The following is a 13803-nucleotide window of genomic DNA, read 5'->3' on the forward strand; positions in this document are numbered from 1 at the left end:
ATATTCCGCGTTAATGTATATATTATAACATATAAAATATAAAAATATTTCAGCAACAAATTATCGATAACGCGGCGTTCGACTTTGGCAATATAAAATATAAACAGTAACGCGCTATACGTTACCGATTTGTCATCATTTGCACGGTGGCTCTCGAGTAATAAAGTAATGGTAAGAAACGCTTCGTATACATTAATTTTTTTATTAAACACGATTACGATTAGTATCGAAATATAATTTGCTATAAATATTAACAAAAATTAATTATTTAAAAATTAATTAACGACATGAAAATGTATCACAACGATAAATATTTATCGAATCATAATCATTCACTACCGCGATTAAAAATTGAAACAGAGGATATACAAAAGGGGATAAGAGAATTAAATATAATTTTCCGATCATCGATGCTTATTATAATATTTCTTTAACAGTTAAAAATTAAAACGTGTTATGCATAAAAAAGGAGATTTTGTTGTAATATTTCTATCATCGATCCTTATTATAATATTTCTTTATAATATTAGAATATAATATTAGAATTAAATATATTTTGACTAATGCTTTAAATTTTCTCAATCTTTGTTAATTAAAATACACAATTTAACCGAAAATAGATTAAATTATAGGGATTTAAAATATTAAATAATCACTTTGATAATTGCGATTTCTACGGACAATAATTATTATTTTAATATTTAGAATCACAAATATATATATTTCATACGTGTTACTTTATCGTTTTACTTGATAATTTAAATATAATTTGGGATGTGAGAAAACGCAAAGTAAAACAATCGAATTATAGATGCAAATAATTAGCATAACAAAAGACTGCGTGAATTGTATGAAAAATAATTAATTTTAATCAATAAATTAAATACTTTCATAATTTAATATTTTACGTTAATGTATATTTTATAATATATAAAATATTTCGGTAATGAATTATCGATAACACGATGTACGATTTTGGCAATATAAAATATAAACAGTAGCGCTCTATACGGTGCCGCTTTGTCATCATTCGTACTGTGACTCTCGAGTAATAAAGTAGTGGTAAGAAACGCTTTGTATATTGTAATTTTTTTACTAAACATGATTACAATTAGTATGGAAACATAATTTACTATAAATTTTCGTAATCTTAATTTTTTCTACTTAAATCTACATGTTCGATTCGTTGTGGATCGATTTCGCGAGATCTGAAATAGAAGAAATAAAACAAATTGAAGTCGCTTTCCACTTTTAGGATTGTTTTTCTCTCTGTCAGATATTAACCAGTGTGTCACTCGGCAGAGGGATTTTGATCTGGTCTGGTCGTTGGGCCAGTTATCTTTCATTATCGTGGCGATAACGCCGTTATTTTAAGGAATAAGGATATTAATGTTTAGCCTGTTTACAATTGTTCGCGGAACAAGATATATATTTTACTTTTGATCGCGAAATTTACATAAAATTGTATATTTGAAAAGAAATCGACTATTAGATTCTGCATCCGCGTTTGATTCCTTACGTATCATAATATTATGCAAATTATATGAAATGCGCCTCTAATGTTGCAATATTTTTATTGTCACACAAAATGATAATAATTATATTGCGTGTGCGTACGTTCTATTCCAATTATTTAAAAAATTATGTATATTGTGATTAAATATTATTATTATTATTAATTTATTTATTTATTACATATATTCACAAAATTTAAACCGTGATTTTTTCTCTGATTTAATTGTTGGGTAATCGAAATTTTACTTATTTTTTCGCGTCATTGAACATTCATATAGACTATTTTTATATTTGTGATAATCTTAAGTATGATCTTAGATTGTTTCTTAAGATTCCGTTTAGTTAGTAAAACAAGTTATATAATAAATAGTTATATAACATAAATAGTTATATAACATTTTCCAACTTATTTAAGATGATCTTAAATATAAAAGTAAATTATGAATACCGGTTGTAGTAACCGGTAGGGTCAGCCATGCCAGACAGGTCGAAGGGAAAGAGTCAGACTAAGGGTCGCTTCGACTAAACTCCGATTAATTAAATCGTTGATTAAAGGCTTTTTTATTCGATATATATAAATATTTAATTAATTAATCGAACGATTGCATTCTGATTCATCTTTTCGTTCGATATATATAAGTATTTAATCAATTAATCGAATGATTACATTCTGGTTCGCTTTTTCGTTCGGTATATATAAGTATTTAACGAATTAATCGAACGATTGCATTCGGCTTGCCATTTTATTCGCCGCGTTACAGTGAATATCATGCGAGAGAGGCAGGCAACATGCGCGGCGTCGTGCACGATTTCGACCGTCCGCAGACGAAAAACGGCCAATTTATATCTCGACTTCCGGACGCGATAGCGATTTCGTTCTTTTTGCATAAAATTCTACACCATTTCGCGGCACTATCGTTTAAATCTCGTCCCGATCGCCCGAGGAGCGGCCGACTTACAGTGAATATCCGAAATCTGCATCTTGGATTCACACTTAAGTGTAATATTTATATATATCGAATAAAAAAGCGAGTCGGAACGCAATCAGTTGAATAGTGAATTAAATGTTTATATATACCAAACAAAAAGATGAATCGGAATGCATTCGTTCGATTAATTCGTTAAATATTTATATATTAATTGGCTTCTCTCTGTATGAATGAGAAAGGTATTACCGACAGTTTTGCATATCATGGAACAGAACCACAATTTGCGTGTTACCCATTGTGATGTTTCATGGTTTTGGCTATGTAGTTCAATATCTATGTTCTACGGATATAGAGGCGCTTCGAGTCCTACCTAATGGAGGCCACAGGAATATAGTTATTAATAAGAGAGCAGATTTTCGATGAAAAAAGTACAAATTTTGCAAATTAATTAAGGTTGACACTTTAATCGAAAATCATAAAAATGTTGGTACGAGTATCCGCGATCGCTTGTCGACAAGCGCTATTAAAAACACACGTGATATCACAGGTAAAATATTTTGCGGCTTTTCTTAACGATTAGGTTAGAAATTATTACTTAGAATTTTGCAACATAAATCATTAGTTGATATTTAAGAGAATACGATGTAATAATTATTAATAATAATACAGTATTAATTTATAATTAATTACATTTATATTCATTTTTGTATAAATTTGGAAAAGAATATATTAATCTTGAAATGTTACATGTCAAACACATATTTGATTTATTAATATATTCAGAAAAATGCATTCTAATTTTCTGTAATAATAGTTTTACAAAGTAATATTGTTCCTGAGAAAGTGTTTCCCTCATTTAGGAAGTGATTACGTGTAGACATATTCATCTAATCAATCAAATAAAAGGAACTTCCAGAACCAACTCTGTACTTAATCTATACAAAAACTGCAAAAACTGCAGAATTACAGGAATCCCTTTGGTTCGTTATGCTAGTACCAATGAAACACCACAGAAGAGTCCATATGATGAAATACCAGGTACTTATAGAAAAATTGTATATTGTTAATATTCTTTTGATTTTTTTGATGATTTGTTATAACAAGTATTAAAAATGTTTAATCATATTTTAATATTAGCAACTATATGTTAATAATTAAACTTATTCTATGACAAAGAAGACAAGAGACTTTCTTTTATTCTTAATAAAACTTTATGTAATTATATATCAGAAAGGAAAGAAAATTTAAGAATTATAAAAGCCATTTGATTTATTATAAAATTTATATATAGATCCACCAACACCAGTAGAGGAAATAATAGAAAATATTGTGAAAGTGCATCCAAATGGAGAAGCAACTTTGGAAAGCATAGGATTGGCTAGTAGTTATACTCCAGTGGGACTTATACAAAAATTCTTGGAATTTATGCACATAAGTTGTGATATCCCATGGTGGACAACAATTGTCATAGGTATATTTTTTTACTTTTATCATAAGAAGAGAATCTAGATAATTATTTAATTATATAATTATATAATTAATACATATAATTATGTATGTAATAAAAATTACATTATTAATACAGCTTTAATTGCTTTCAGGTACTATTTGTGTAAGAGTTCTTATATTTCCCATAGTGATAAAGGCACAGAAAAATATGATCAACTTCAGCAATTGCATGCCAGTAATAACAGAACTACAAATGAAAATGACAGAGGCCAGACAGAATGGTGACCATTTTGAAAGTATGTTGGAAAAAAATTTTGTAAAAAATTTTCATAATTTTGTTACCAAAAACTATGGTTACAAACTTACAATAACTAAGAATAAAAACATTTTTCTTTCTTTTTCTTTTTTTTTGTAAATTAATAGGTGCACGAATTGCGAACGAGATGATGCAGTATATGAAAAAAAATGACGTCAGTCCCGTTAAGAATTTCATAGTACCATTAATCCAGGTGCGTATAATATAATGAATGTACACAAAAAAAGATAAGATAGAAAATAATTTGCTGATTGATGTAAATTTTTCAGGCACCAGTATTTCTTTCCTTCTTTTTAGCCTTGAGGGGAATGGCGAATACGCCTGTGGAGAGCTTGAAATACGGCGGTTTTTGGTGGTTACATGATCTCACTGTACATGATCCTTATTACATAATGCCGATTGTTACTTCTGTAACTATGTATATCACAATCGAGTTAGGTGCAGATGGCACTAACCTCAAGAGTATGGGCATGTTTCGATACGTTTTGCGAGCAGTGCCTTTCATAATATTGCCATTCATGATACATTTCCCTGGTGTAAGTATAATAATATTAATGTTATATTGTGATATATCTTTATGAATCATTAATCGAAGAGCACTTATGCATCACTAAATATTTATATATATATATCGCTTTTATGTGTTAATATATATACATATTTTCTTATAAATGTTTTTAAATCATTTTTTAAGTGTATCTCTTCATATTAATTGCAGGCTATCTTAACATATTGGGTATCAACAAACTTTGTTTCTTTGGTGCAAACTGGTATCCTAAAAGTTCCATACGTAAGAAAAACTCTCGATATGCCTACCCGGATAAAACATAAATCAGCAGCTGATGGTAAAAAGAAGAATTTCACTAAAGAATTTCAAGAAGGTGAGTACAGTGTATTATGTTACACAGTGAAATAATACTAGTAAATTAAGAATAATCAATATTCACGAGTACATATGCAAATAATTACAAATAATACAAGATAAATATATATATATATTCCTCTTCAACAAAAATTTATGCGATAATTGCTAATTTTATGCTCATTTTAGCCTGGACGAACATGAAGATATCTAAGCAATTAGCTGATAGAGAAAGAGCAGATACAGTACAATTTAATGCCGCAGGTAAAGGTCCTTTAGTTAAGACATTTAAATATGATCCAACAAAACAAAAAAAACAGTCAACTGTTCTCACGAAAAGTAGATAATTATAATTGTAATTCATATGTATTTCATTACACAATATCCAATATAATAAATCAATTGATAGTTGTATCTGTATCAAAGAAAATCATATTTAATGTAGAAACACTATTTTTAATATTTTAATTGTTAGAATATATCAAATTTATAACATTTCATTGAATGCTAAAAAGTATCCTTGTATGTATTATATAATATATATATATTATATAATTATAAAAATAATATAGAATACAAACAAAAAAAATTGCTGTCGACCTATCTTAAATCAAAAATACAAAGCATTATTTTGTTAGACTTAAAAAAATAGAAAACTCATAAAAAACTTTTTCTTAATTTACATAAAAATTTATTTTTTCTTTAAAAACTATTTGTTCTCATTTAAAGAATGTATTAACTATATAAGGAAGGATTTTTATGGAAGTTCTATTTTCATATATATACATATATGTATATATATGCTTGTCAATCTTACATATACCTATGTATATATATATATATATATTTTTTTTTTATTGAAACGAGTGTTCTTCTTCTGGACTGAGTGACCCTTCGACATTTTGTTGTGTTACAAAGACATTTTGCGTCTTCGCCGTAAGATTTGCTTGCTAAAAATGTAAAAATTTTTAGAATATTTATAATACATTTTGAGACCGAAATTTATATATAATATTGATGGATAAATAGATCATACTTGCGTCACCGATGTATTAGTATGACTACTGGCAGACATGCACACTACAACTAATTTTGTAGTGGAACTTGGTACATGTGCTTTTTGTTGACTGACATTAGTCTGTGCCAGTTTAACTTGCTGAGGTGGTGGTTGTTGTGGTTGTTGCTGCTGCTGCTGTGTCTGCGATTGTTGCTGTTGAATCGCACTGGTATTTATATTGGAAGCAGTAGGTGTTTGTGAGCGCGATTGCAGGATGACAAATTTTTGTCCACCAGTTGCAGAAGTTCCGCTAGCATTCCTGCTTGTACCAAGCATAATTGTGCGGCCAGTTTGCTGTCCAGGACTCGAACTAGTCACTACAACATAATTATTATTTATAATATACATACTACTGCTATCGATGACAATTTGCTCACCTGTTTGCACAAGTGTTTTTCCTGTACAATTAGAACCTTGTTGTTGATTCGTTGTAAGTGCTGTAGTTGTAGTTGTAGTTGCTAAAGCAACAGGTTGCGTGCGAGCTTTTGCAACTGCAGCACATAGTGCAGGACCTATGTATCCATAGTCCTGTTTGTAATCATCCACGTAATCAGGTGGTGACCGTATTGTTTTCAAAACTGGAGCAACCGATTTCTAAAAAAATTTTTTTAGCTATACTGATATTTAATGTACATATGTCGATGTATATTTTCGCTCTACAATTCTTTTTCATTAATAAGTGATTATATAATATTAAATCTTAATATATTCTATACATTTTCAGAAAAAAAAGAAAAAGAAAAAAACGAATATTATTGAAATCAGTTTTACCACAAGCAAAGTTTTGATGTGCCCAGCTCCATTTTTATCCACATTGGATAATCCTTGACCTTCAATGCATGATTCAATACGGTCAGAGATAGATTTAATTTTGGGAATAACCAAAGCTTTAATCACTTCTGGACCTAGTTCACAGAGTCCTTCAATTGCTCCATAAAGAGACGCTAATGGTGTCTACAAAAATTTCTTTCTAGTCTCATAATATAAATTAATTTTTTTTCATATCAAACTTTATGATTGTTACCTGATTGTTTTTCGCCAATGCTTGACTAAACATACGAGTAACTCTAGTTTGTACATTATTTGTAGAGGTGTTAAAATTTTTACATATCTGCGCCATTAGTCTGGAAGCAAAGTCTCGTAATGCCCAATGATTGTCTACATCTGGTCTCATGCATAATTGTCGAGAAACTATGCAAGTTGCAACTGATGGTATCAATTCATGAAGCTAAAAATTATAATACATACTATTTCAATAGATAAAATGAAATAATAAATTAATTTTAAAAAATAGCTAAGTCTTTTACATATTTTTCTAGATAGAGACTCGGATTATCGAGTAGAGCCTTGACCATTCGCATGAGGTAGATAAGTAACGCGAGATGATTCTGTACGACATTGACCCGTACACCTTCCGCGATGAAGGTGCACATACGCGCTAGCATTTCGTGCAGACCAGGATCCGCTGAGAGCGATTGAAGAGCCTCCGCTCTGCGACCTTCGTCGGATCCGACGCATGCTTCGGTTATTTCTTTGTAATACAATTGTTGCTCTACACTGAGCTCGTGCGTCGCAAGCTGTTTCACGTGAATAGTTTCCACATTTCGTAGCTTCTGACTTTTGCCACCGCCACCCGGTTTACCAATACCAATATTTTGATTCTTGCTGGATAATTTAGTCGTCGGATCGACACTCTCTAGTTTCTGGACATCTATTAAAATTTATTTCATCATAATATAATATAATTGAAAATTTGGAATATTTTACAAATATTTTGCAAATGTATTTTGCAAATTGTACTAATATTTTTTGAACTTTCCTTTATAAAATGAAATTTTTTTTAGAATAAGTTTTATAATTTAAATATATATATATATATATACAATCTATATAATCCTAAAGGAATTCTTTTTTCTAGATGAAAAATCAAATAAATGAAACCTTTTGATACTGGTGGTGGATTTTCTGGTACGGTAGGTTGTACTCCATCAATACACAGCCAATGAGCTCGCAATGTGATTTCCAAAGGAAGCTTGGGCCATGTTTGCCCACCAGCCATAGACACAATTTCATTAAGATCAATCTCCTTTTCTTCCACAAAATGTAGTTCTCTACCACCGCCTGATGCAAAGCGGAATGGTATGTGATCTTTAGCAAAAAATCCATATGTTGGCTCAATGTTTTTAATTTTCAATGCATGATCTATATCATGCGTAGTCATTCGTTGACGTTTTCCATGCCTCATAAATTTTGCAGCATCCTATAAAGAATCAATAAATTATCAAGTTTTATTTATTTAATTACATAAAATAAAATTTGTAAAAAATAAAAATTGATAATATGTTGACAATATAATTTTTAATGAATTTGAAATTAAAGTCTTTTTAGCAGGGCATTCAAATTATACAGAATATAATACATGCAATTAACCTGAATTATTTCTTTGAGTCTATAGCTAACATCCTCTGCGAGATCCTTTGCGGCCTCATCTGGGAAATTTCCAACACCAATGCTTTCTGCTATTACTTTGATAGATTCTTGAGACAAAGTTGTCCCATAAATGGATTCACTTTCATTCATTTTCAAACTTTCTCAAGTATCACATAGCATATATCGATACGACAGTTTTATTTTATAATGAAGTGCTTCTTATTTTTACAGCTTCCTATAAACAAATGCAATAATGCTACTATGTGTTATACTAATGTGATCATACTTAAAAATAAGAAACTTAATACAACAGTAATAATACAACAGTAATAAATAATATACCTTTCAGTACTTGCTTGAATAAATAAGACATTCATTTTTATACATCTGATAAAAGTGAATGTTATAAACAATACATGTTATAAACAATACATATCAACTTTGCTATAGTATTTTAGAAAAATATGAAATGTTTACAAATACAAATATATTTATTATAATATAATATATAAAATTGTATTCCTTACAGATGTTTGGATACAATTTCTACATCATCTCTACCAAGAGTAGGAAATTCTTGAGAATTAAATTATAAGGACAGTATTATGTTTACCTTGCTTCACTGGCATAATGATGCGCTTCAAGATTATTATAAGATTAAATCAAACTACATTTTACATTTATTTATGACACGCACGCTGATGCATACCACGTATTACTACGTTGAGCACGCCGGTTGGTCGTTAAATAAAGAATTTCGCCTATGATTGTGTAATATATAGAGCGTATATCCACTCGTTGAGTGGAGACCAATCAAGATAAAGGTAGCCAAGGTTCCTTTGTTCTGATTGGTCAGTCGAATACTACTCCATTGACGTAGTTTTCGGACACTCGACGTTATTTTTATTTTTTATTTTTAATTATTTTTAATTATTTTTTTTTTATTTTTAATTATGTGATGGAAAATGAGCGTGGAGAGCCAAGTGGAAACCTATCTTAATTCAGAAAGTATCTCTTGCATTTGAGTACAATGAGACATCCCATTCGACATGAGATAAAAGCTCGTCGACCAATAGTCGACGAGCTTTTATCTCATGTCGAATGGGATTGGTTTTTCAGAGACTTTTGAGAAGCAACTTCTGCTATTGGTCAATTGATCCAATTTCGATATTTTCAACATTTGAACGACGATCAGATTGCGAAAAATGTGAGCAACGAAAGAGTTGGAATAAACGTTTTTTGTATCGTCTGGTTGTGTCAGACAGTGTCGGAGATCAATTATTATCGCCTGCAGAATTATATACCATAATATGCAAGCACAGGATTCGAAGGTAAGATTTGTCAAGTCTCTTTGTTATTTGACTTGAAAGGGGCGAGTGTATCAAATAGTCAGTCGCTCACTTATCAAGAAAATAAAATTTTGCATCTAAATTTGATCTTTATGTGAATAGAACAATGAAGAAAGAGATGAGAAAGAAGAATTAAAATATACTCCATTTCGTTCATCCCTTTCTGAGGCCAAGGATGCAGAATCAACGATATTACTATTGCAATCTAAGGAAAGAGCTATCTTGTTGGCAGCTGTAGAGGCTTTATCAAAGTATGCTAGTAAGTCGAAAGATAACGTAAAGATACTTTTCGACCTTGGTATCGTGAATGATGTTCTTCCTATTATTGAACACAAGGATTTATTTATTCGAAGGTTTGTACTAAATAAGTATATATATAATGTAAAATATTTAGAAGGTAATTTTTTTGCTATGTTTAATATAATTATATGTATGTTACAGATTTGCTGCAAAATTATTGGTAGAAATGATGGCAATGCCAGAGGTAACGAGTTATTTCATTGAGTCTAATTATTTATTACATTTTATGGAACTATTAACAAGTGAAGGAGATATCTTTATGCAAGAATATTTTTCTGCGATACTTGCAAGAATCTCTAGAAATCCATATGCTTCTGTTCTTCTGGTGGAACATTGTTTAAACATGAATTTTCTTTTTGATGGGATACAATCATTGGATCCAGATATACAGAAAAATAATATGGAGATTCTACATAATTTCATGCAGGATCCTCTAATTGCATGTAAAATTTTGAAAACTGAGGTTTGTTATTGAATTTGCAAAGCTTGAAATTCGCTCAATTTATATTTTTCTGTTCTTTATTGTCATTAGAAATTTAATTTCCCTCTTTTGTATCAACACTTTGAGTCATGTTATCCAGAGATTCAATGTCTCGCACTAACTGTAGTTGCTGATATAATTGAAAGGAATAAAGATGAAAATATACAATCTTTATTCCATGAAACAAATGGAATTGAAACATTGTTAAATTTTCTGAAAGTAAGAAATTTTTGCTTCTATAAATAATTTTGGTATTGCTAAAATACATTTTATTCTTTTTATAATAAATTTTTTATTTTAAATTTTATTAATATTACTTATATTATGTAGAATAATGAATGGAATAATTTACACATTAAAGCTTTGAAAATATTATATTTTGCTGCTGAAAATCTAGTTGCTGTAGATAAACTTATTGAAATTGGAAGTATTCCACAAATATTAAATTATATAGATCATGTAGCAGCTCCAGAACTTTTTACAGAAGCATTTAGAGTTATTGTACATATTGCGAATACTTCAAATGGAAGAAAAGTAATTTTATATAACATTGTATATTTTAAGACATGTAAAAAAAGGACTACTTAATTTTTTTATATGTAATATATACATTTACATATCTGCTTGATAGATTTTACATTCGTATGAGATTGTTGAACATTTAATAAATGTATTACAACAATGGACACAACCTGATATTACTGAGATTGTATGTTATGGGATTGGAAGAATGGCACTTTTTAATCTTGCTGCAAAGGAATTTGCAAATAGGGAATTTGTTAAAATTATTTTAGGTTACATGATTAACACATTTAAAAACTTTTTTCATAATTACATAAAACAGGAGACTAGGAAAAATAATACTGTTTCAGACTTATTGAAAAAAGAGGACTTGCAGTGGTCCACAAAACATGCTGCAAGTTTCGCGCTCAAGAAATTGTTAATAAGTGATATTAGAAATTGCAATATCTTTTTAGATATTCATGGACATGTATGTAATTGTATTATAAATACATATTTCATATATTTTTATGTACACTCATTCATAAATAGAATAACAAGCTTTTCTGGTTATATAAATAATAGTAATTTTGGTTTTTAAGGATTATCTATTGCAATTGATAAAACAATTTGTAGAACAAGTTCCTGTAGAAACTTGTATTATTTTTCTTGAAGCTCTGCTTGCCATAGCATACTATCCAAAATTTAGGGATGTCTTAATCAATCTTGACAATCTTGATATCATTTGCTTGCTTTTAGAAGTATATAACATAATAAGTATTATATATATATTTCATACACTTTAATCTCTGAAACTAATGTACAATATTTGATAAAAAATATTTTTATCTTTTAGTCAACTTATCCATTTCTAGATGAATTAAAAATTTCTTGTTGCAATTTACTTTCTGTGCTATGCTTAGAAAAGAATGGACGAAATTATTTTATAAAAGCAAATGGACCTCAAAGATTGTATTCTCTCATTACTGATACACATTCAATCTCGGTAACAAACTCTGTGATACAGCTCGTACAAACAATTTCCACAGATTTAATTGTAGCAAATGCGTTTGTAGAAAATGAATATCTTTCGTAGTAAGTTTGACTCTTTCTCTTACAATTTTATGACGTTTATTAAAAGAGAAAGGGTCTTTTAGTTATAAGAGAATATTGAATTTTGAGATATCTGTTAAAATTAATATATATGAATCTGTCCAATTAAATAGTAATATCATATAATTATTCTACAGCATGTTAAATAATCCTTCATTTTCGAGAGTGATTCCTGCATGGGATACTTGCATAAAGACGCTTTTTAAATCGCATTTACCAATCAAATTTGCTCTTACGGGACGCTTGTCTCTACAAGATCTTACTCAGGATGGATTTTATGTTTTACGAAGGAATATATGTCCGTATGTATTTTCATATGGACATAGATTTCTCCTATTATTGCAGTAAAAACTATTATATGATTTGTCAAATTATGTGCAACATTTTTATAACTGCTAATATTGTCATACTATTTTTTTCAGATTTCCGGTATTGGATGATATCTTTCGATTTAAATATTGTCCACTGGAGCCTATTTATGTAGTAAATTGTGTACCATCATCAACTCTATCGAATGCTTTACGGACAGTTTTTAAAGGTAATAAAACATTACGTAATGCAAAATTAAATCATAATTTGAACAATATAACAATGGAACATATTTTATATTAAATACTGTATCATATAGAAATATTCGACATTTTAAAAAGAAATATCACTCTAAAAGGAACATTCTTATTTGTAGAAAATATAAATGTATTACTTGAATCAAAATTCGGACGATTACAATGCGATCCATATTTTACTGAATATGTGGAACTTTTTAAATGTATGGTTTTAGCGAGAGAATCAAAAAGAGATTTGTTAGTAGAGTTTTCAAAAATATGATTAAAAATTTTATATATATATATATATACACACAACTTATTAGAGTTACACATGATAAAAGCGATTTCTCTTATATATGATACAGAAATGCGTCAGATATAGATAAGGTGACGAACATCCAATACGTTCTTTTGCGTGCAAGAATGTTAGCTCAATTTGTGGCGCGTCAAATGTCCGGTTTCGATTCGACGAACAAATGCATCGATCACCAGCTTGAAGTTCACTTGAAGAAAATTAAAGAATGCTTAGAAACGAGCGTGATTCCGCTCGGGCAACTTCGCATAGGCTCTTATCTCGAACGAGCTTTGCTTTTCAAGGCGATAGCCGATAGAATATGCCTTCCAGCGGCTCTCGTACGCGGGGAATACGGTATATCGTGGATCGAAATAGCAGTACCTCAAGTAATATTTAATCACTGATGCTATAGATATATACATTTTTACTAAATCGCTTATAATCTATTGAGTATCTTGTATAGATAGAAGATTCGAATGAGGAAGAATTATTTAGCACTTATTTAGATGATAACAATGCATATCGTGAAGAAATAGCTACGTCTGTTTCTCCCGGATTGTTAGATAAATCAAGTATTTCCTCGCATCGTGGCGAACATAAGATTGAAAAAATATCTTCTCGGAAAGATTATCGATCAATAGTTTATCCAACCAAACTT

General features: G+C 29.6%; 3 protein-coding genes across 3 annotated transcripts; 2 read left to right on the forward strand and 1 right to left on the reverse strand.

Annotated features, from left to right (window-relative positions):
- Positions 1-2799: 2799 nt before the first annotated feature.
- LOC105248531 (mitochondrial inner membrane protein OXA1L) lies at positions 2800-5504 on the forward strand. The gene is made up of 8 exons (XM_011253367.3): positions 2800-2991; positions 3305-3482; positions 3736-3915; positions 4046-4189; positions 4317-4402; positions 4479-4745; positions 4928-5090; positions 5261-5504. Exons 1-8 carry the CDS (start codon positions 2926-2928, stop codon positions 5416-5418), a joined length of 1242 nt encoding a protein of 413 aa, XP_011251669.1. The 5' UTR covers positions 2800-2925; the 3' UTR covers positions 5419-5504.
- A 309-nt stretch (positions 5505-5813) lies between these two features.
- Positions 5814-9275, reverse strand: LOC105248532 (transcription initiation factor TFIID subunit 6). Its single transcript, XM_011253369.3, has 9 exons — positions 9172-9275; positions 8559-8793; positions 8070-8388; positions 7436-7839; positions 7153-7356; positions 6900-7082; positions 6506-6722; positions 6108-6445; positions 5814-6021 (listed from the first exon to the last, which is right to left on the reverse strand). Exons 2-9 carry the CDS (start codon positions 8706-8708, stop codon positions 5926-5928), a joined length of 1911 nt encoding a protein of 636 aa, XP_011251671.1. The 5' UTR covers positions 8709-8793; positions 9172-9275; the 3' UTR covers positions 5814-5925.
- A 484-nt stretch (positions 9276-9759) lies between these two features.
- LOC112638697 lies at positions 9760-12878 on the forward strand. The gene is made up of 4 exons (XM_025410823.1): positions 9760-9889; positions 10010-10260; positions 10349-10670; positions 12725-12878. The coding sequence occupies exons 1-4, from the start codon at positions 9869-9871 to the stop codon at positions 12740-12742; spliced, it is 612 nt and encodes a 203-aa protein (XP_025266608.1). The 5' UTR covers positions 9760-9868; the 3' UTR covers positions 12743-12878.
- Positions 12879-13803: the final 925 nt, after the last annotated feature.

Source organism: Camponotus floridanus, unplaced genomic scaffold (genome assembly GCF_003227725.1).
Source record: "Camponotus floridanus strain SB8 unplaced genomic scaffold, Cflo_v7.5 scaffold35, whole genome shotgun sequence".
Taxonomy (NCBI): Eukaryota; Metazoa; Arthropoda; class Insecta; order Hymenoptera; family Formicidae; genus Camponotus; species Camponotus floridanus.

Coding starts and splice junctions, on each gene's coding strand:
- LOC105248531 (XM_011253367.3), top strand. CDS start 2,926: ATGTTGGTACGAGTATCCGCGATCGCTTGTCGACAAGCGCTATTAAAA. Junction 4,403..4,478: donor TCATAGTACCATTAATCCAG/GTGCGTATAATA, acceptor TAAATTTTTCAG/GCACCAGTATTTCTTTCCTT. Junction 4,746..4,927: donor TCATGATACATTTCCCTGGT/GTAAGTATAATA, acceptor TATTAATTGCAG/GCTATCTTAACATATTGGGT.
- LOC112638697 (XM_025410823.1), top strand. CDS start 9,869: ATGCAAGCACAGGATTCGAAG. Junction 9,890..10,009: donor TGCAAGCACAGGATTCGAAG/GTAAGATTTGTC, acceptor TTATGTGAATAG/AACAATGAAGAAAGAGATGA. Junction 10,261..10,348: donor AAGGATTTATTTATTCGAAG/GTTTGTACTAAA, acceptor TGTATGTTACAG/ATTTGCTGCAAAATTATTGG.
- LOC105248532 (XM_011253369.3), bottom strand. CDS start 8,708: ATGAATGAAAGTGAATCCATTTATGGGACAACTTTGTCTCAAGAATCT. Junction 8,389..8,558: donor GACTCAAAGAAATAATTCAG/GTTAATTGCATG, acceptor GATTCTTTATAG/GATGCTGCAAAATTTATGAG. Junction 7,840..8,069: donor TCCACCACCAGTATCAAAAG/GTTTCATTTATT, acceptor AAATTTTAATAG/ATGTCCAGAAACTAGAGAGT.